General features: G+C 37.6%; 1 protein-coding gene across 4 annotated transcripts in view; it reads left to right on the forward strand.

Moving 5' to 3' along the window:
• Window positions 1-4,413, forward strand: part of GlyS (glycogen [starch] synthase) — a 119,302-nt gene extending 114,889 nt beyond the window's left edge. For all 4 annotated transcript variants that reach the window (XM_067108735.1, XM_067108736.1, XM_067108733.1 and 1 more), the window contains one exon: window positions 734-4,413. In XM_067108735.1, the coding sequence (XP_066964836.1) occupies window positions 734-787 (54 nt within the window). In that variant the 3' untranslated portion in view covers window positions 788-4,413. The remainder of the gene's footprint in view (window positions 1-733) is intronic.
• The last annotated feature ends 18,812 nt before the right edge of the window (window positions 4,414-23,225 follow it).

The following is a 23,225-nucleotide window of genomic DNA, read 5'->3' on the forward strand; positions in this document are numbered from 1 at the left end:
AACTGTCAACTGTTTTATCATCTCAGTTAACATTCAATAGTTTTTTCAGTTCATTCTCATTGCTTTCTTATATTTTTTATTTGCAATAGCTCAAATCATTGTGTGTTTGTCTTTCATTTAATCTCCCATAAACTCAAACCATAGGTACACCTCTGTCTATGTTGTGAATGTATGTGTAAAAGTGATTTCTCAGGAAAGTGATCCAAGGTCTTTTCATGGGTAAATTGTGGCTTTTCGTGCTCGTACACATGTAATATTTCGTGCTGTAAAAGTATGCATTAATCTCTAGGGTAAAACTTTTCGTATAAAGATGAGGTCTTTTCTCGAGAAAATATAGTTTTCTTGTACTGTAGTAAAGTATAGTATATGTTTTTGATTTAATATTCTTAAAGTATTGTTAAAGCTTTGGATTTGGATTCATGTCTTTTGCAGTTCCTTTTCATATTAACCTCTTTTACATCTCTTTAGTTAGAATATTAAAAATTTTGTCAGTTGAGATAGCTCATCTAAGAAATAAGAATACTATGTGAGCTTCTGTACTTTAAACCACACTTTCAGTTGAAAGTGGCTGTTTAATTATTGTTATATCACACCAGATACAATTGACCTAGAATGAAGGTTTTTGTTTCAGGATATTTGAAATAGTATATAAAAGGCTTTAATACTTGAGATGATTTAAAGAATTTATCCCTAATTCCAGCATTTCTCAGTTTTTTCTTTTTTTTCCTGACAGTTGGAAGAACTTGGAGTCCAGAGTGCGAATGGTAGCGTCGCAAGCAGTAGGTAAAGTGTGTTATTACTGTAATAGTCATAAAATCTTATTTGCCGTGTGAAGTAACATCGTAGAATGTGAGTTTTTATTGTTCCATCATGATGATTGTTAATTGGATTCACAGTTTGATTTACCAATATGAGTTGAAACAAAGTAAACTCATGATTTTACTGTGAATATTTTTAGTTGGTTATCAGTGCTTTTATGAAAGCATAGCTTCATAAAATTAATTTGGATCTGTAAGTTTAGGTAAGGCTCCTACACCGTAAAAGTGCCAGGCTCTTACATTGTGAAAGTGCCATCAAGAAAGTGCTTTTCTAACTTAATTGTAAACTTTCTTAAGTTACTATGATTTTGATGTTCTACAGTGGTAGGAACGTTTCCTGTACTTTAATCAGCAAAAGTCTTTTTATTAGAGGACGTGTAAGAAAGTTCCTTACATGGATTTTGTTATCCAGCTCAAATTTCTCGTCATTGTATATAGTAAAATATAATTTTCATAGAAAAGCCAAGAATATTTATAAATGGCAGTTACATAGATGCACAGTAATAATGAATTTAATATTCTGTATTTAATTTTGAACACAGGCTTGTGACTTCTTTTGAGCTGTGGTATAACTGGTTTCTGTGGTTATGAGTTTGACAGTTTTAATTCGGTTGTAAAGTACTGTAGTGTACTATTGTAGGTGTTTGACAGTTCATAAAACTATTCAAGTTTTTTTTTTTTTTTCTTGGGATTTTTTCATGGGCAAAGCTTTATTTGTATTTTGCACAACACTGCACTTAATATAACTAAAAAGTCTTCTCCTTAAATATGGCAGTTTATCACTGATGCCAGTCAAAGGCACTTACCTAGGATAATAGTGGAAATGTCAGAAACCACATCACATTTTTTTAAGGTAAATAAATTTATTCATATGTAGATTTTATATTTTGGTTGTATGGTAACAAAACCAGTTTTGCACAAGATTGTTGACAAGCTTCATCCAGCAAAAAAAATTATGTATTTTTATTTTCATGATTCAGGCTTCTTTTAAATATGAAGTCAGAAATATACATAATTAACTGTTCTTTTATCATTTGTTTTTTACATTACCACTTTATACAGCTACATCGAAACTGTCATGCAAAATTATTCAAAATTACATAATCTGCCCTTAATTGTTGACAGTACTAAACTCATTTCATCTTAGTATTGTGGATGTCTCTCTGGGCATATAAATTATTAAGTACTAATACAACATGCTCTCCCCACTATGTCCGCCATGGAACAAGCATAAAGGTAGCCCCCGGTTAACAGCGTGGGTTCTGTTCCCAGTCGACTGCTGATAACTGAAAATTGTTGTTAACTGGAACATAACAATAATTATGGCAGTAAATGGCGTTTATGATGCCATAAGTGCCGATCAACCTGTTATCAGCGCCGATAAACTGCTTAACAACGCTGATAAACCGCTTACCAATGTCGACGCCGTTAAACCGCTTACTAGTGCCAAAAATCTGGTTAACGACGTTTGTAGCCAAGTGTTTTAAAACCAGAACGCCATTAACCGATGCCACCGGTAAGCGGGGACTGCCTGTATTATGTAACTGCCATATTAAGAAATTATATACTTCACCCTAGCATTTTTTCCCGTATACAAACTTGTTCAATATTGTACTAGCTCTAGTCATTGTGCACAAAGTCACATTCAAGGATTTTGCCGTAAATGGGATATTATGATAGCTTATTCCATAAATGGCAGCCTATTAGGAAGTGCTAAAACTGTAAACTGTACAACAGCCTTTTTTAAATTAATAAAAGAATAATGCTTATTTAACTGATGGTGAAGCCAACATACTTTGACTTTGTGCGTGGAGGTTTATTTTTTGTCCCACTCATTTCCTAGAGAAAGTATACCTTTAAATGGCACTGTATAGAATATGGAACTACCCCTTATGAATTATCCATGCAGACAGTATGTTGCAGGTAAGAGCAATAAGTAGATTGAGTCTATGTGCTGGGTTATAGTATTTTTGTAGCCAGTATGGTCAAGTGTTATTGTTTTGAGGTTTTCATGCTGTGGGCATTATGCATTCAAATTTACATTGTATTCAAATGTCATTATGATTGCTATATTCATAACAATGCAATACAGTTTTACAGATGCTTTGAAATTTCCTCATTATTGTGTAAGGTATCTTATTTATGTAACTTAGTTTGATGACCAGTTTGATTACAGTACATAAATGAATCAAGCAATCCTCAAAAATGGAGGCAATCATTGTTAGCAAGGGTATCAGTTAGCAATACGGTGTTAAGTACTCAGGCTAATGAATCAAGTATTGACCAATTTTTGGAAGTTAAATTGCCAAAGAACTCATAAAGTTGGTTTTTTTTTATTCAAAACATGCAGCATCCATGTGAAACAGTATGACCAGGATATTCTATGGCTGTAATAATAATATCCATCCTGCTTGGGATGGTAAAACATGTAATTGGCTGTAAATAATTATGCCAATCTTGGCGGCTTAGTACAGCTTAGAGCATCAGTTGCTAACTATTATGAAATAGTATGGAAGCTGGCTGTAACTGCTCTTTTTCTTGCAGGTACATACACACAATTAATTCCATTAAAAGGAAGCTTTACAAGTTTTCTGAATCAGTTTTCATCTTGCTATCATTAAAAAATGCAAACAGTTACCCATATTTTCTGCACATTTCTCTGTTCTAATGGCTCTAATTTGTTGATACTGTATATTTAACTGCTGTATTGTTAATAGTGTAAAATATAATGTTGGAGTTACTTTATAAAAGTTAATGGCCTTCCTGATTTCCACTGGGGCTGCTTCTATGCTTTGAGGAACATGTTAAGGCCATGAAAGGTCATGAAAGAGTGACTTTTTTTAATCTGCCGAATCTTGGCTCTTTGTGAGAAATACTGAGTTTTCATCAAGTCCTTGTTTTGGTCTTCCATAAATTTAGAATTTTAATACAATAGTTCAGTACTGTACCTGCCTTGAACTGGAAAAACAATTAGATTTTTGTCATGATTATTAATGTGAAAAAATTGTATTTGTGAAAAGTTTAAGTAATATACTTTTAAGTCTCATAATCAAGCAGAAAAGGGCATCGTCATAGAATGATTAAAGCACAGAGGGAGAGTGAACAATATAATAATATGCACTGGGACTTTTAAGACCTTTTTCGGTGTTCATTAACAGAAACTGGATGTCCTTATCAGTGGTGTTGGTGCCATAAATTCAACTCTGTTGTTTGTTTCATAATACTGTACCATTATTTTATTTTTTTTCATCTGTTACCCACAAGAAGCCAGTCTTGTATTTTCTTAAAAGTTAATTTTAAATGTCAATTGTAGTTTTAATGTTTATGATTTAGATAAACATTGTACTGAATAACACTCAACATCTGAGAGAACAACAAATTTCTATTGAATTTATGGTCCTCATACTAGAACTGGTAAGAGTTTTGCTCTATTACCATAAATTGAATTTGTTAGATTTTGTGCATTTGGAATATGCACAAAGACTATAAATTCTTGTCCCATAATTTAGGAAATAGTCAAACTTCTGTTAATAAATTAGTTCTGTAAACACTGTGGGTATTTTTATCAAAATTATAGTAAATATATTGTTTATAATTATTGTTTTATTTCTTGAATGTGATCCTAAGCTACACTTGTGTTAAATAGTGACACTGTAAATAAAATGACACTGTAAATACAGTAGTATTTTTGATAGCGTAGTTGCTTGTTTCATCCTCAAGGAGTTACCTTCCATGGGTCTGTTAGAGCTCATGATGACCAAACAAATATCAAAGAATTCTCTTCTAATTGGTCTCTTGGCCAGGTATTGTGTCATAATGATAAACACTATAACAAGTAATGGAGTATGTAATGGGCTCAAAGATAAGAGGGCTCTTTCCCTTATCTTATAGCAAAGCTTTTACCCAGGTTATTTCCTTCATCAAACCTGCTAGAAGAAGAAGTGATTATGCACATGTGACATGTGCAGTCCACCATATTGTTGACAGACTGGCAAGAGACCAAGGAAGCCATTACCTTTCATTGGTCGACTGAAAACTGATTCAATTCTCATCAGTGCTCCACATTCAATAATTATGGATCTAAAGCAGCAAGTTAATTGCTTAGTTTTAAGTTGCAGTTAAAGTTTTAGCTTTAAACTTATGTAATTTGTAGATAATTTGTGTGTGAAAGCCAAAAAACTGGCTTCTCTGTTAACAAAACACATAGCCAGCGTTAAGTTGTAAATGCAGATTGTTAGTTGTGAAAAGTGTAAATTTTTTTTTAAAAACTGGCATTTCAATTAGATTTTTTAGCTAAAAGAAAAGTTCCACAATTTATCATTAATACAAAATGTCTTTTCAGATTATACGATGTCTACAATAATCTAGACAGTAGCCTAGACCAAATCAAGCTTATACTACAGAAATAGTGGCTATTGTCTGTAGCCTATAACCTATTTTTACATATCCTTAAGTGTGAACTAAATAACCTGGATTAGGTATTACCCTAAATTGGAGTAAAAAAAAAAACCTTTTAAGAAATATTCTATTATGGGTCTAATACAATAGCCTAGACCAAGGACCCTAGGATTAGATAATAGCAATAATCTGGGCAAGATAAATGGTAGCCTACCTAAGGGTTAGATATTAGTAAATTTTTTCTTTTTTATATAGCCTAGACACTTAAGCATGATCTAAGTAATCAGGATTAGGCAGTACCTTATATTAGGTCAAGTGATAACCCTTTACGAAACATCCCATTATTGGACTAAGCGTTAGCTTAGACCAGGTATCTTAGGACTAGATGAAACTGTATTCCTGGCTTGATGAAATGGTAGCTTAGCTTTAAGGCTACATATGTAGGTAAATTTGTTTTATGTAACCCATACCTTTAAGTGTGAATTAGATAACTTGGATTAGGCAGTAGCCTAGATTAGAGTACGTACAAACCCTTTAAGAAATATCCTATCATTGGCCTAAAGTAGTACCTTAGACCTGGTAGCCTGGGATCAGATAAAAACAAATAATTGGGGCTAGACAAAATGGTAGCCTAGCTATAAGGTTACATACTAGTAAGTTTCTGTTTTAAATAGCCTATACATTTAAGAGTGATCTAAAAAATCTGGATTAGGCAACACCCTATACTAGGTTAAGTGAGAACATTTTAAGATATAGCCTATGATTGGCCTAAGTAGTATCTAAGACAAGATAGCCAGGGATTAAACAAAAACAATAACCTGGCTAGAGAAGATAGTAGCCTAGCTGTAAGGCTACATATTAGTGAGTTCCTGTTTTATATAGCCTATATATTACGGCTTGGTAGCCTATTTGTAAGGCTACCTATTAGTGGGGTTCTTAAGTAGCCCGTATCCTTAAAGGTGGTATAAACCTAGACCAGGCAGTAGCCTAACTAGATTAAGTAGGACCCACTTTAGGGAATATCCTATTATTAGCCTAAACAGTAGTAGTTTAGATTAAATAAAGCAGTGGCCGAATATCAGATAAAAGATTAATCTTGGCAGGGTAAAACGGTAAACTAGATTAGAAGAGGGTTTTCCCTATATAGTTTACATCCTTAAGTATGATTTGAATAACCCTTGACTAGGCAGTGGTCTACAATTGGTTAAGTGAGAACCTTTTAAGTAATCCTCTACTTTTAGTCTAAAGGTAAATTATGCTAGAAGCATTAACCTAAGCCATGTAAAACAGTCGCCTAGGTTAAACAAACAAATAGTTTATAACAGTTAGCCTGAATGGCATTACATTCAAAAATTAAATTTCACATAGCCCTTGCAAAATGACTAGCAGTGTATAGTAATCAGCTAAATACTGGTGTCAAAATGAACCTAAATCATAGTGTGTTTAAGCTAATGTAGATGTTCAACACGTATAACAATTTACATAGTAACTATATTACAGCTACACACTTGTAATCAAGTTAGCCTGTAATATTAAATATACTATCTATACAGTATATGGATTACAGGCAATGATTACTAACTAGTTTCTAATAAAAACTTGGTTTTATATCACTACAGGCCCTCCATTATGTGGGACCCTCAGGTTATCCGCAGCAGATTTTTCAGTTCACTTTTTACCAGTGGGTACAGTCCATACCACCTGCCATGAGCACAGTCCTTGCAAAAAAACAAGGAAAATTTGGTTGATCACCAGATATGTGTAAAATCTGTAGTATGTTTCTGGCAGCATGTTTTAAGGATGAAACATCTCATTTTAAGCTGTCTCGATGTTTCCTCGGGTTCAGTAGGGGTTCCAGCAGAACTCTGGCAGCAGATATTTAACCACTTTTCAGAACAAGATCTGTGTTTGGGCCAAAACCCAAAAACGTCAGTCCCCAATACCTCCCAGGTTAACCCCGGTGAGGAAGTGGAGGAATCTTTGCATGAGGGTGACATCCCTATTAATGGACATGAAACGGACATTGCCACTGAAATGCCCCTGCTGAATATGGAAGGATCAGGGATACAAATTTCAGCTAATTATGGGAGAAACTTTCCAGAAGGAAATCTATCCCCCATGCAGCTATCAGATGCTGAAGAGGATCTTTCCCCCCAAAAGGAATACAGTACTAGGATCCACTTAACCCCGACTGAAATGGCTACATTCTCGGAGGGGTATAGTAATTCACCCAAGACTTCTTACCCTTGGTTAACAGGCAAATTACAGTTCAGTTGTTGAAGCTCAGTCTGATTGTGCAAGCTTCCCCTAAAGGGATACACAGTTTATGGCATTTTATCAATTCTGTAAGGAAATTATGAGTAACATCAGAGATGTCCTTGCCACAGAACAGCAATATATAAGGGACATGATACACGATTCCGAAAAAGAAATTAAGTCAGTCCTGTATACTTCATCCTGTAACCACAAAGAAAGATTGGATATAAATTCTGCCCAAACAGAATGGTGCCTGGTACCACCTTCAGCAGACATTGAGAAACTACTAAAAGAAACGTTTCTCCTACCTGTGTCTATAACATTAAATACTATAGAAGACACCCTTACCAGGTCAACGGAAAATGGATCTCAACAGCTGTTTTGCATAAGACCCAAGTTGCTTGCAGAGTAGCCCCAGCCTTCTGTCCCTTCACTTTTAAAATAATTAACCATGTGAAGGCAGATTTTCAGAATTTTTTAGTGTCTAGAAAATGAGAGACAAGGGCAGAATTAAAGCCATTTGCCATGGTCATCCCAGTCTTGAATAATTCCACTAAGGAATGGGCAATGCTTCGACTCTCTTTTGAAAGGAAAAAGCCCCCTCTAGATATAGCTACTTAACAGTTTGGGACCCCTATGAGAAGAGGGGACAGCCTCAGCGAATTTCATGCTAGGATCCACCTCCCTAGTATTTATAACCTCTACCACCTTGCTGGAAGTTGCCACCTAAAGGCTTCCAGAAGATTCCAGAACAATTTTTGCCCTTGTGGCCAATAGTCTTATGAGAACCCTATGAGAAGCACTCCATGGCTTCTAGAATGGTACATAAAAGCACGAATGGAAACACTGCTCCAACATGTCACTCCTCAATGTGACTTCATTATTACACTCTATAACCCACTCTGTAAGGGCCTGTTTGAGGAGTCTGTTCTGGTTCAACTTAACGAGCAAGCTCACCAACAAAATTGTAGTGTACAGTAAACCCCCCGTATTCGCGGGGAATGCGTACCCCCCTCCCCCCCTGAATAGCTAAAATCTGTGAATACCTAGAACCCTTCTAAATACACTTAGAACTGCCTATTTTGATAGTTAAAAAAAAAAAAAATGCTTATACAGGTATTTTCCTACTTATGATGGGGTTAAGTTCCAAAAACCCATCGTTTGTTGGAAAAAACGTATCTTGAATATAGCCTAGCCTACACTAGGGTATTCAGTACCATGTATACAAATATGGTAGCCCAGCCTACACTTTAAAGTATACTCTGTACATACACAGTATAGTAATTATTAATATCAGCTAATTCTGGAGGTTCATGCAGAGTGACTTATGATAATTCAATAAAAAGAGAAATTGAATAACAAACAAGAATTAGCTTAGCCTACACTATGGTATATCCTAGCCTACATTATACTGTACAGTACTCTATATTCACATAATATTGTATTATACAAACATCAACATAACGAACATGCATCTTTTCCATGGATCTTTTAAAATGTTATGCTTTAATTCACTGTATCCAATACTGTATTGTATATATTATATTGCTTTTGTATTATAAATTGCAATCATAGTGATCAATGTTTTGGTTTGGAAATCGATGACGTGGTAAGTTTATTTTGTCATGTTTAACTCAGTTCAGAGCGCTTTTCTTGCTTCTAGTTAGCATAAATGAATCTCTAGATACTTTCTTTATATGGGGCAAGGTTATTTTTCATTATACAAATAGTTTTTAAGTCGAAATATAACTTAAATACATCTCGTTGCGAAATTAATTTAGCCCTTTTTTTTCGTTAATAGATGATGTTGGCCATTTGGGGGTATGTTTGTTTTGTGTAAAAAAAGAAATTCAAGATTCTGTTCGCTATTTTCACTTGATTTAGCCGTAATACGAGCTTTACGTATTTATCGTTTATCGGCGTAAAAATAGTAGTAACGTGTTCTTTCATGCCCAGTAGTTTTGATTAAAATACTTTCTCTCCAGTTTTAATGATGGTCGAGTTCCATCCATGTTGCCGATGCATGATAACTTGTAGTCATTAGCAGCTTGAACACGGTTTTCTCAGCTTCAGCTACAACTTGCAGCTTAAATTTGGCAGTATATTTCCTTGCTGATCTTTTATCCATACCGAATAAGGGTATAACGTAAAAATATAACAGTCCTACTCTACATAACTTCATTTGTACTATAAGTTAATTGTTTATTCCCTTATGATGGTTGAAATAAAAGCAAAACGGCTGTTGTTATCCGATTCAGTTATAAGCAAAACAAGAGTTTCTCTTTAGGTTGTTTATGGCTGTATGCATTTATGCAAGAGTATAACGTTACTAACAATACTTTTATCATTCTCTTTTACCTCTCTAACTAGAAGGTGGGATAAAGAGATGGAGGAAAAGAAGGTGGTCTATTGTAATTTGGTCTCTCTCGCTGCCTGGTTGTACGCTGCTGCCTGCGCCCACGGGAAATTTAAAAATATTTTCTAAATATTGTCGTATTGGTATTAATTGCTCACCCCATCGAATTATCGTAAGGCAAATTATTGTAACTCGAGCAATACCTGGGTACCTGAGTATTTTAATAGTTTTATCACAAAAAGTGCATCTAGTCATGAAAATGACATGAAAATACAGTAATTAGTGAATATTTCTCAGTGAAAAACACTGCAAATGGGCAAATTTTTTGTGAATAATGTGTATATATGTTGCATAGAGAAATCCGCGAATAGGGGAGTCCACGAATCATGAGACTGGAATCGTGAGACCGCGAATATGGGGGCTTTACTGTACACCTCCCTTTACCCAACCCAAAAAAGGCTCGCTATGACCAAAGTTTCCCTCAAAAACAGTTAGGTGGTCAGAAGGGGCACTCCCTACAAAGGGACAACAACAACAACAGCAAGGACATCCTTTTTGCACCCTTCATCTGCCTCAAATGGAATTTTGATGACAGAGCCGTGACAGAGACTAAGTCAACTTTCACTTGGTGTGCTTTATCGCCAAATGAACTTGTCCAAAGACACTCCTACAGGGGAAAAGGGGAAACAACACCTGGAATGCCTATCAAAGACAAAGGCAGAAAAAAAGGTGGATCCCAATAGGAAATGTATGGTTGGGGGTCGGCTTCAACGACACCACAGGTAATGGAGGGAAGTCTTTCCCTTGAGGGGGACAACATTATTATCAAAGGACTGGGGTGGAAATGGCCTCATTCCCCCCACTGTTAAAGGGAGCTGTAGAGAAACATGCGTACAGTATATTCGCCTCAAGCATGTTTCTTCAGTGTCCCCAAAAAGGATTCCTGTGAACGAAGAGTGATCCTCGACCTATCAACATCAAACATGCACATTGTTTGCCAAAAGTTTTGGATGACTACCATTGCCCAAGTATGTTCAATCATTCCACAAGGGACCTGGACACCTTCTATAGATCTGAAAGACGCATACTGGCACATCTCTATCGCTGTTCCCCCGCCCCCCTTCCCAGGGTTCCGTACAGGGAAAGATATGTACTGATTCAAAATCATGCCCTTTGGGCTAAACATTGTCCCAGGAATTTTTACAAAATTAGCAACAGTAGTTGTTCGAGAACTCGGACAAGAAGGAATAAAACTCATAGCCTACCTAGATGATTGGCTAATCTGGGGGCACACAAGAAAAGTGTATAAGAGGCCTAAGAGCAGTGGTCAACAGATTCCAGTCAAAAGGCTTTCTAATAAACTGGAAATTTCCTGTCTCACGCCCAGCGTACGTCGTCAGTGGCTGAGACTATGTTGGGATACTCTTCACAGCCAGTTGTCTCTCCCCATAAATACTCAAAACAGAATAAGGAAAGACCTCAAAATGTTCTTTCATAGTCCAGAGTTTCCAGACGGCAATTAGAATGTACGATGGGCCTGCTCCAGTTCGCATAAGTAATAGATCCAATACTCAGATTGCAACTAAAAATTTGCACATTTTCTGGCTATCACATGCAAGAAAAAAGATGTGAGACCGACCTCATCAAAAGAATAAAAAAGTTGGGGAGATACTTTGGCCTTGGAGCCAGAAGTAGTCTCTGGCGAAACAGATCACCTGACTCCTCCATCTGTAAGAGGGACAATACATATAGATGCCTTGTTGACAGGTTGGGGAGGACACTGGGAGATCATCAGGTGGCAATGAGGTGGTCAGCTACTCTGAGGAATTGTCATATCAATTTCCTGGAGCTGATGGCTGTCTTTTTGTCTCAAAAACTCAAACCTCCAAAAGAGACGTGCATTTTGTTGGTTCTAGACGACAGACTGCAATGTTCTGCATCAAAAGGTTGGGATCACGTTCACCTCCTCTCAATATGGTAATGCGAGCCATCTTTCGGATGGCGCAAGCAAGGAAATGGCATTTGTCTGCAATTCACCTCATATAGTCTCCCAATGTAATAGCAGACCCTCTATCAAGGAAAACGACAACCTCAACAGAGTGGATGTTAGACAACCACTCTTTTCAAACAATAGCCAACATGCTTCCACAACTGGAAGTGGAACTGTTTGCCACATATGAGAATCACAAACTTCCAGTGCATGTGTCTCCAAACTTGGACAATCAAGCAAGAGCAAGAGATGCCTTTCTACGAGACTGGAAAAAATGGAAGACAATATACCTTTTTCTTCCACTGTCCCAGATTTCGAAGATTTTAGCAAGCTTCTAACCTTCAAAATAGCCCCAAATTGGCCAAACAGGCATTGGTTCCTCTATCACTTCAACAACGGGTGAAGAGAACAATTCCATACCGTCCGCTGTTCTATCCCAGACAGTAGGAGGGAAAGTCGTCTACACATACTCCTTTCTGAGCCGAGATCTTCACATGTCGATTTTTTAAAATATCTACAGTGAAAATTACTTGTCCAATATTGCTAGGTACCTAGTGCAAAAACTACGGACGTCATCTTTTCGACAATACCAGTCTGTCTGGAAGATAAGGTTAGATTATATCCATGGTGAACCCAGTTGAGATCTCTTTGGAAACACTTTTAATTTTCTCATATACCTTTTTGAAGACAAATGCCTTGCTGTTACAACAATCATGGCATATAAGGCAGCATTAATGGAACCCTTGCCTTATAGATTCAGTATTTACTCTTAGTATAGAAATTGTCACTTCCCTTCTCTGGTCTTTTGCACTACAAAGACCCACTCCCAAAAGGCTTCCTATTACTTGGTCCCTGAAAAAGGTGCTTAGACTTCTGTCAAACCCTCAATTCAGCGGATCCAATACAATCACAACTCCCATGTTGCAAAAGGCGATCTTCTTGATTGCGTTAGCATCAGGAGCTTGTATTAGTGAACTGGGCTCTCTTAGATGGGGAAGATACACCTCACACACATTGGACCATCAATTATTATTGTCCCCTGGCCCATCAATCCTGGCCAAGAATGAGAATCCTTTAATAAGGAATCTATTTTGATAAAACTCAATTTAGCAGACAAAACATTATGCCCGGTTCAGCACTTAAGGTTTACCTAGAGGTCATGGCAAACATCCCAGAAGGTCCAATTTTCCTACACCCTAGAACAAACAGACCACTCTCTCTACAAGGGCTAAGAATAATTTTATTGTCCTTCATTAAAAAGGTAAATCCACACTCCTTTCCTAGGTCACATGATATTAGAAAAGTACATTGTTGGCCTTCTTTAGAAATGTCTCTTTTGAAGAAGTCTCCAAATGTACATGGTGGTCATCAGAGCCAGTAATCTTAAAACATTATTACACTGTGTATCAGTAGGTGGTATGTGTGGTTAGTCCTAACCCCATAGGCACTACAGCGGAAAACCAGGGGTCTTCCTGACAGGTGGGCATGCTAACTATCACTGGGGGAAGGTGCAACAATACTGCAACCAAACCCAGCATGCTTAGGTAAGTCACTGTAGAACTATATCTTAAAACATAAGTTTGTGCTTAGTTTCTTGTTCTTTGTTACCAAAACCTAAGGGGTATTTGGAATAAAGAATGGGGCTTGAAACTTGTGGCTTGACCTGGGACCAGAATTTTTTTTCTTTGGGTTGTTGGGATTAAAATTTGAGAGCTAAAGCCATTTCGTCACCTGTCCAATTTTTTTTAGAGTTCCCTGAGGACAAAACAAGTGACTACACTATCAAAAAACAGGTTTTAACATAAGAAAAACCTATTTTTGGTAGTAACTGTTGAGTCCTCAAAACCCACCTACTTCCCTTACAAAAAGGCATGGGATTTGGGCGAAGAATCATCCTGCATTAACCAACAGAAAGTAATGGCTTACTTGATCTCTTGCCAGTCTGTTCGTTGACAATATGGCGGACTGTGCAAGAACTTTATCACTTCCTCTTCTAGCAGGTTTTGATGATGGACATAACCTGGGTACAGCTTTGCTGTAAGATAAGGGAAAGAGCCCTCTTATCTTTGAGTCCATTACATACCCCATCATGTGTTATAGTGTTTATCATTAAGACAATACCTGGCCAAGAGACCAACTAAAAGAGGATTCTTTGCAATTACCTTAAGTGTACCCTGTTGTCACATGCCTGCAGAAGATGCTCAAATCTATAAGGAGAATGTGAGGAATATTTATCAGTACTTTCTGAACATTCCTCTGCATTCCTTTGATATCACTTCTTGCCTGTCTTTGGCCTACCTTGAACCCAGCTTCTCCTGGGACCCTGTCTGTCATCCCTCTCTCAGTTCGAGGAGGATACCTGTGGATCAGATGATGATGAACCAGACAGTGACTAACTTGCTCTGTTTGCTTAGCGCTGTTGCTAGTGTGTCTGCTTTTCCCACCACCCCTGCTTTGGTCCTTGCCTCCCAACCTCTGCTAGTACTACAAGATTTCAGTAGGAGAGGCAAAGGCATGTATCCTTCTCTGGGCAGTCCAGGGATCATTCTCATTATGCAATCCTGGATCATTTGGCTTCAGCCAAAAGTTCTCCACTCAGATCAGTCTCAGAGGGCTCCATTGTTTCAGCCATGGCTTCCTTCCCACCGAGTCCCTGTGTGCTATGCCAGGGGATGTTCCTGTTGTTTCTGCTTTACCTGCTGTAGCTGCTTCGGCAGCTCCTGTTCTTTTTGGGATGCCTGCCTTGACCACATCCTTGGGGGATGTGGTAAGGATAGAGGAATCCATGGTTTGGGGAGGTCTGGATAGTGATGCCATGCTTTGTCTTCCTCCTCATCTTTGGATTAGCAGAAGCACTTGAAGAAGGCCTGGAAGGTACTCCTCTGCAAGACGGTTGAGAAGTTTTGTTCCATCTGTCACTTCCGTTGGGAGAGAGAATGAACCCACTGATTGTTTATAGGGGCATGTGGTCACGGGCAGTGGTGGTGGTCTGGCATGAAGGTCCACTTGTTGTCGTTCTGTTACATATTCATGGTCACTTTTGGTAACATGCTCACTCTTTTTAGGAGAAGAGGACCAACTCTGACTCTTCCTGGACTTGTGTTTCTGTGGAAGCATGCAGGGAAGAGCCTGCACTTCCCTGGAGCTATCTCAGTATGTCCCTAAATGTGCTTGTAATTGCCCCCTTGTTCATGAAGAACATGACTGTGATCCTGTACTTGGCACTGGTTTAGCCTATTTGGCTGAGTCATGGTATATGTGGCCCGGGGTTGCCCCAGCCGTGGTCCACATGGGTAGTAGTTGTTCAACAGAGTTGGAGGGTGGATGGCCTGTGCATTGCTCAGTCATGTTCCACTCAGTTGTTTAAATCAGAATGTGTTTAGTGCTGCACGCTAGGGACAGGCACTGTTTTTACCTCACTGGCAGCATTACTAGCATGGCTGGTGCCGCTTTCATTTTAGGTCGTGGTGGTACAGGGGATCATTTTTCAATAATCTTTCAGGCCTTTGGATAATAACTGTTTCTGAGACATTCATCACAATCTTCTGAGGAGCAAGGCTTTGGTAAGAGTTTCTCCCTCTCACCATTAGTGAATATATTTCATGCTGTCATGGTTACTGTGAGACTTGATGGTCCCTTACCCATGGAGCTGATACAGACCAAGACGGCAAGGCATTTTCATGAAGTCACTGGACTCATTTGTAATAAAATGGTTTCAAGGAACCAAAAAGGGCTACTTCCTGGTACTGTTTCTTCCTTCAAGTGCACCTTGCATTTCACATGAGTGCACCATTCATTTGGTGGCTCTAGTCCTTGCTTGCTCCCTGGACTGATCAATTCTTTTTACTACAGTCATGCTGCCAGGCTTCTTCCCCTGCGTCTGACATTGGCAGTGGAAGTGCTAGTCCCAGAGGATGCATAGACCTACCCCTACAGTTGTACCCATCACCAACTTTTGAAGCAGCTTTGCAGGAAGGTGTTCTGTTTCTTCTCTTCCAGGATAATAGATATGAAGCTGTTTTTAGGAATGCAATGGAATGGAATAAGAAGTTTAGGTTTGAAGACAAGCACTGGAATCCGGGGGATTATTCAGCGCTATAATGAATTTGGTTCAAGATGAATAGTTATGGCAATGAATTTATAAATTAAATAAAGTAAAAGAATAATTTTAAAACTATGGTAAAAATTGACATACGGCAAAAACATATTCCCATAAAAAAATTATACCTTTGCATTTAGGATATGCATATAACCTTTGAAGTGTAAAAAAGTAAAAAAATAAAAATATCCATAAACATGCTTATATACACGACTACAAAAGTGTATGTACTAAACTTGGCAACGTACCAAGAGGCCAATATTAAATTTCATTATAGAGGTTAATGTCTCTAAGGAATGCAACTATAATAGTAACAACTACATCAGGACCAAGCAGTTCTGCTATATCCCTGCCCACTAACCCATGTCTTTGCCATGCTGCAGCATACCTACGGCAATGTAATAGTGTGTTCCACAGTAAGAGGAGAGTCGCACTGTATACAGACTAGTGCAGTTTCCCCCCTCTAAAAGGAATATGTGGGTCAATTGAGTATGACCAATTCTCAGACGACATAATACAATTTCTACTCTACAGTTTTGTTGGAATCCAGATGGATAATGTTCAATACTTTGTCTGATCTTTCTGTACTTTTTATTGTTGGCTAGAAGGGGAGAAGACCAACGCTTGCCATTTATTTTTAATATATGAGTGGGAATATGGTGAAATAGAATACAATGCCTACATGGGCAGGGACCCCACAAAAATTGACTAATTTGAGTTTGGAAGGAAGCCTTTGCAACCATTCTTGATTATATTGAATAATTGGATGTTTAGGGTTATTGCTTAATGGCCATGAGTGCACTATAGGAATCTTAGTATATGGTGAAAGTATTACCCTGTAGAGTAGAAACAATCTCAACAGATTTGGTTAATGTAGTTAATTCAGCTGTAAAAATAGAGGCATTATTAGATAGTCGCCCGCATACGAGCTATTATCATGAACAACAGCACAACCAACACCACCTGATGTCTTTGATCAGTGAATAGTTTAACAGAACCCGAATGTATTTGGTCATGATCAAGAAAACGAACCTTCACTTCCTGGACATTAACTGATTTTTTAACAGCAGCTTTTTGACAGACCAGTGGTTCTGGGGTCAACCATGGAGGCAACTTAGAGCAATGTATTGCCTTAACTTTTTGGTTTTTAATAGACGCATTATCAACTGCAGCAATAATTCTTACATGAAAAGGCATTTGCAAACTGATGTGCATTGTTCTGGTTAAGAATGGATGCTGCAGGGTTGTCAGAGGAACCTCTTAATTTGATCATATACCGCAGTCCCAGTTCCTCGACGTAAATCTAGAGGGAGCTCTTCAGTGTCAGTATATAAGCTTTCAACTGGTGATGTCTTACATGCACCAGAGCATATTCTTAGGTCAGCATGATGAACTACATCCAACTCCTTAAGTGTGCTTGCACTTGCTGAAGAGTAGACTTGGCAACCACACTCAAGCTTAGATTTACATAACGAATCATAAACTGTAACTGTAAAAGTGACCTCTTATCAGCACCCCAGTTAAAACCTGAGACTGCTTTTAAAATGTTAAGGGATTTCTTTACCTTAATTTTCAAAGAGTCAATATGACTAGCCCATTTTAGCTTCTTATAAAAAATCATCCCTAAAAGCTTCACCTTCTCATATGGTGTCTTTCAGTTTAATGTTTGGAATGGTTTCCTTTCAAGTACAGTACTTCTAGCAAAATGAACTGCCACAGTTTTGGAAGGGGAGAATTGAAAGCCATTGTCATCAGCCCAATTGCTGACTGCATTAACTGACTTTTGCAAGAAATTACAAGCTGCAATAGCATCATAACTAGTGACATATATAGCAAGGTCATCTACAAACGAAGATGCCTTTACTGGAAGTAGGTAAGACACATTCAACAATGCTGTTTATAGCCACAGCAAATAGTGTGACACTCAATACACCGCCTTGTGGGACACCTTCCTTCAGCTCAAAAGCACTAGACAAGGTATTTCTAATTCTAACTTTATATACCAATCACTTAAAAATAAATTGATAAAATTTAACACATTACAGTACCTTGTATTCCCATGTCATGAAGCCCTCAAGTAGTGTCATAGGCTTTTTCGAGATCGAAGAAGATTCCAATACTGTACTCTGTATTTTGAGAAAACCTTGCTGAATTTGGGATGATAATCTTAGTAGTGAGTCCAGAGTGAAATGATTTCACCTAAAGCCAAATTGGACAGTTGATAACAAACATTTTTCTCTAGATGCCACATCAGTCTAGAATTCACCATTTTCTCAAACAATTTGCACACACAAATTGCAAGAGATATTGGATGATAGCTAGTTGGAAGATGTGGATCTTTCAGTGGTTTCTTATGGGGACAACAACTGCAATCTTCCAAGAAGGGGGAAAAACACCCGTTTCCCATATTTTGTTAAAGATTTTAAGAAGATAAGATTTAGCTGAATCTGGAAGATTTATGAGCATGCTATAAAGAATTTTATCATTCCAGGGGATGTCGATTCAGATGATGACAGAGCATTCCTTAATTCCCTTAAAGTTAACTTGGCATTATAAGATTCACTATTTCCAGAATTTAAATTAAGGGAAATGGTTTAATTTCTAATATTCTGGAGCCAAGTTGAATAGTTCCTAGAACTCGGTACTTCAGAGAAATGCTCACCCAGTTTTTCAGCAACCTCATCTGGCTTGGCTCACTGTCATATAAGAATTCATCTACAGACCATTTCAAATTCAGACAGAGAGAAGAAGAGCAAATACTTAAGTCTATAGCAGATGAATCACTGGTGTACAGTAGATATTATGAAATGTTATAGTACCATCATTAAAAAGTGATTAAGATGAGCACCAACCAGAGGCAGTTTTCACCTGCAGTGGCTCTCTTACCAGATAAAGAAACGACAAGCATTGTTTTAATGCTAGTAACTTTTCCTATTTCAAAGTCATTACTATTCTTTAATGTTTTGGAGTAGAATATGTACATGCATCCCACCTCCATTCAATGTGGGATTCAGCTATGTAATTACTTGGTAAGTTACTTATGTATATGAAAATGATATTTTCATAACAACATTAAGTTTCATATACTGTATACTGTACTTACCAAGTAAGTACAGAATCAGAGCCTGCCCTCCTCCCCTCAGATGGACACAAGAGCACAAACACAATGAAGATATCTGCTCAGTTGTTTCCAGTATTCCTGGAAGTGGGCAGGGCCTGTCACCTACACTAAACACTCGAAGCGCAACCTCAATTTTTTAAATTAAAGCTGCCACTCGAGTTGAAATTATATCTATTCAATTACTTGGTAAGTATATAAGAAACTTAATTTTATTTTGAAAATATGTTTTTAGGGGTCTTGTCAGACAGTTCTCCTTTGGCAGTCAATTTACAAATTTTGATATTATTAATATTGCTGCTGGCTTTAAGTGCAGCTTCATGTTTTCCAAAAGTTACCCATGCTTCCCATTTTGCTTCATTTTCATTAAAGTTCATTCTCACCTCTATTATTTTACCATAACTGGCAAATGAAACAAGAGAGTTTTGTAGTTACATTCCAAGGGGATGTGCTCTACATGTAATACTTTCAAATTATCCACTGTGTTAACCACACTGGGAATTTTTCAATTTGTGATGACTACCCTGAGAGGTACAGTAGTACCACCACTGGAGCGTTCCACATCCATGGTCAGATTCATGCCAAGAGCTGTCATTCGTGTCGAGGCCTTGTCAGAGGTTGTCATCTATGCCAAAACATCATCATCAAAGGGCCCAGGGTCACTTGAATCCTTGTAGCCTCTAGTCAAAGATTGGAGGGAGAAAAAACAAATTAAACCTGAAAACCTTAAAAAAATATTGGCCTTTCATGGAGTTCATTCTTCCACCAATAGCATAAGTGAGAACCGACTCCCAAATGTCTGTGTCCCTACCCTACCCCACAGGGGATGGCACAACATGATTAGAGTGGCCCAAGTTTAAACCAAACCTGCTTTCTAGGACTGAGAATATTAAAAGAATACAATCATCCCCACCCTAATCATATTATGGGCAAGCCAGATAGAATGACAAGAGTCCTATCCTCAGAACCGGACCCCCCTGGAATCCGTGGTCCAGCCCTGCAGAATAGTTCCGCCTTTGAGCTATCAATCTGATATCTCTCAGGTCCAAACATTATCAGGCAGTTGATGGTCCTACCACAGTTCCCACTATTTAGCTTCGGATATAAACCCATTTCGAACTATATCTTTTCCTATTTATCAGATCCAATAAACTTTAGCAAAAGTGGAAAATTCCACAAAATTAATCCAAAGAAATATATAATGATATATGGCACTCTTGGACTCAAACCCTGGGACAAAATTTTGGGGTTCAAGAGCCCCCTCACCATGTCAAGGTGGTTCCAAGTCGAGGGGAAAGCTGGTTTTAGGCAACACTGTTGTCTGGCTTATGGTAACAAAGTTGGACTTTCCTCTTCAGAAGAGAATAAGGCAAAGTTCCAAAGGTTTTTGAGGTCAAGGAAAAGGATGTACATTACTCAAAAAAGTTTTGCAACATACTTCAAAAGTTTTCGGACTACAGCTTATAATAGCGACATCTGGCGCTATTTGGCAACTCAGTTGTAAGCGCATGAAACAACTGAACACTATAGTGGTGGGTCCGAGAAATTACCTGCAGTTTCCTTTAAACAAGGCTTTTTCTGATACTGCTTACTGTTGTCATACTTTACTTAATAAAAGGATGTTACTATAATACTTCAGAGGTCATCGCTGTTCTTATATTTTAATATTTTCATCTCCAACTGCCATCGCTATCGTTGTTTTATCTCCTTCATATGTGTGAACTTTGTAGACATAGGCCTACGACTGTTATAAGTTGAATTATTAGCCTTATTAACATCAACAAATACGACTTTTGTAAAGATTTGCTTGCACATTATTATTAATCAAATTTTTGAATGACTAATCCTATGTATATTGTGAACTAGTGAAACTTAATATAAAATATACTGAACTATACTAACAGATTTCACGTCTGTTTTTGTAATACATAGAATATAATCGTCCGGGCGCGCACACACGCACACATTATATATATATATATATATATATATATATATATATATATATATATATATATATATATATATATATATATATATATATATATATATAATGCCGTTATCATGTGTAATTTCTCATTTCTTTCATTGCTACTTAGGCCTATCATTTTGATGCCTCTTATGAAGTTAACCGAATATATAACGCCTATTTTTGTATTTCTTATTATCTAAGTTTCTAAAGAATTAAAATTAGCAAGAAGTTCAACATTAATTTAGTTAATGCTAAACGCCAGCAGTGAAGAAGACTACCATGCTCATCAGTGGAGAATGTATCCTCCTCTTCGCAAAAGATGATTCTTACAGAAATCATCGGCCACTGGATTATATTATAACGCAAACCCTAGCCTCTATTCTTTATGTTTCGCTGTTATGAAGTGTTTCTTGGCAGGAGTATGATGATATAATATTTTGGTCTCATGTAGCCTGTTACGGATGGTTTGGGCAGCAACTTTAAGGGAAAGTGTAATGTTCTCTCTTTATGGCAACACCGGCTTGTCAGGGGAGTTAGGCGGAGCTCCTTCAGTGATCATCCGATGATGATCCTTAACAGTAGGTCCAACAATGGGGTCGTCCTCCACTTTTTACAATGAATTTATCATATTTCCTCGTTCTTTCTGTTGTTTTAGACCTCTATGCATGGTTGTTTTAGTTATGCTAAGCTGCCGAGCAATATCTACAATAGAGACATTAGTCTTATGCAAGGTAATGATTGTGTTGCGTCAGTCTGTTGCCCATCTTATCGGTGCAAGTGACGAGACAGTTTAGTTTAATTTTCCTGCCCGAATGTGGAGTCACACGATAACATACGACGTTACGAGACTTTTTCTTTTTGTTTTGACAACAACAATGGTTGAATTCTTTCTTTCTTTATATATATATATATATATATATATATATATATATATATATATATATATATATATATATATATATATATATATTATATAATTTCATTGATGATTATTTAATATTACTTTATTAGTCAATAAGCTTTTATCTGGATTCGAAATATAGTTTCTACTTTGACTCTTTTGCCCAATCATCTGGAGTGAAATTTTTCAAAATGTTTCGTCACTTTTCGTAATATGAATTTTTGACTCGCCATTCTTTTTTATATTGTTAACCGTATGATTAATAACCAAAGTCGAATAAGAAAATTATATTTCCTTGTAAATATCAAAAGAACAAATTACTGTTAGGTGAACGAAAACTTCTGGAACATGTTGCAAAACATTTTTGAGTGACTGTACCTTTCTTTCCTTCCTTTTCATACCTATCGGCTAACTTGACCTTAAGAAGAGACAACTGTGTTCATAGCCTCTTTTCAAGACAGGCTCTGAGAGAGAGCTTGCAGTATAAAACAAAGTTTATGGGTTCCTCCTTACTAATTCTGAAGAGTAAAGGTGAGGCAGTGGTGGGAAAACTGAGAAATGATGATCAAGACTTTCTAAATTCCTCCAGGAACTCATGAGGGGCACAGCAGCCAAGCCCTTGTCGGGAGGTTTGGCATCAACAGCGGGCTTTGAAAAGGACTAGAACTTTTCCCGTGCCAATCAGTTTCTCCGGAGTTTTCCCTCCATAAAGGGTAAGAAGTCTCTCCAAAACTGTTCCTCCCATCAAGGTTTCAACCTGGATGAGAGGCAAAGGGATGAAAATGGGAGGAGAATATTGAAGTTGACAGTCCTCCTAGCTATGGTTGGTTGGTGAATAACTGCTGTGACCTTATGTGGCAACAAGGGGCAGATTCTTAGTTGTCTGTGCTGCATGAAGGTTACAGACTTCCCTTCAAGACCAACACCAGTCCTCTCTCCTGTTTCTCCAAAATGGTCCAAATCAAGGTATATTGAATCTCTCACATTCTAAACAGAGGTGTAGACAGTGCTAGCGAAGGACATTCTAGAGGTTGTAGACTACTAGCTTACTGGCTTCTTCAGTTATCTTCTTACCTGAAGACTACCTGGAGACCAGTCATCAATCTCTCTCCTCTGAATGAGTTTGTCAGTCAACCCTGTTCATGATAGAAATCTGACATTCTGTGTGACTTATAATCAGAGAAGGTAACTTTATACTTTCGACAGAGCTGTGAGATCAATGCATACAAGTACTCATCTGTCAGGACTCTCAGAGGTACCTCTTCTTTGTGTGTGATGTGATGGATTGTCTATTTGGCAAAGCACTGGCTTGCAACT

This window comes from Macrobrachium rosenbergii, chromosome 9 (assembly GCF_040412425.1).
Source record: "Macrobrachium rosenbergii isolate ZJJX-2024 chromosome 9, ASM4041242v1, whole genome shotgun sequence".
NCBI classification, from domain to species: Eukaryota; Metazoa; Arthropoda; class Malacostraca; order Decapoda; family Palaemonidae; genus Macrobrachium; species Macrobrachium rosenbergii.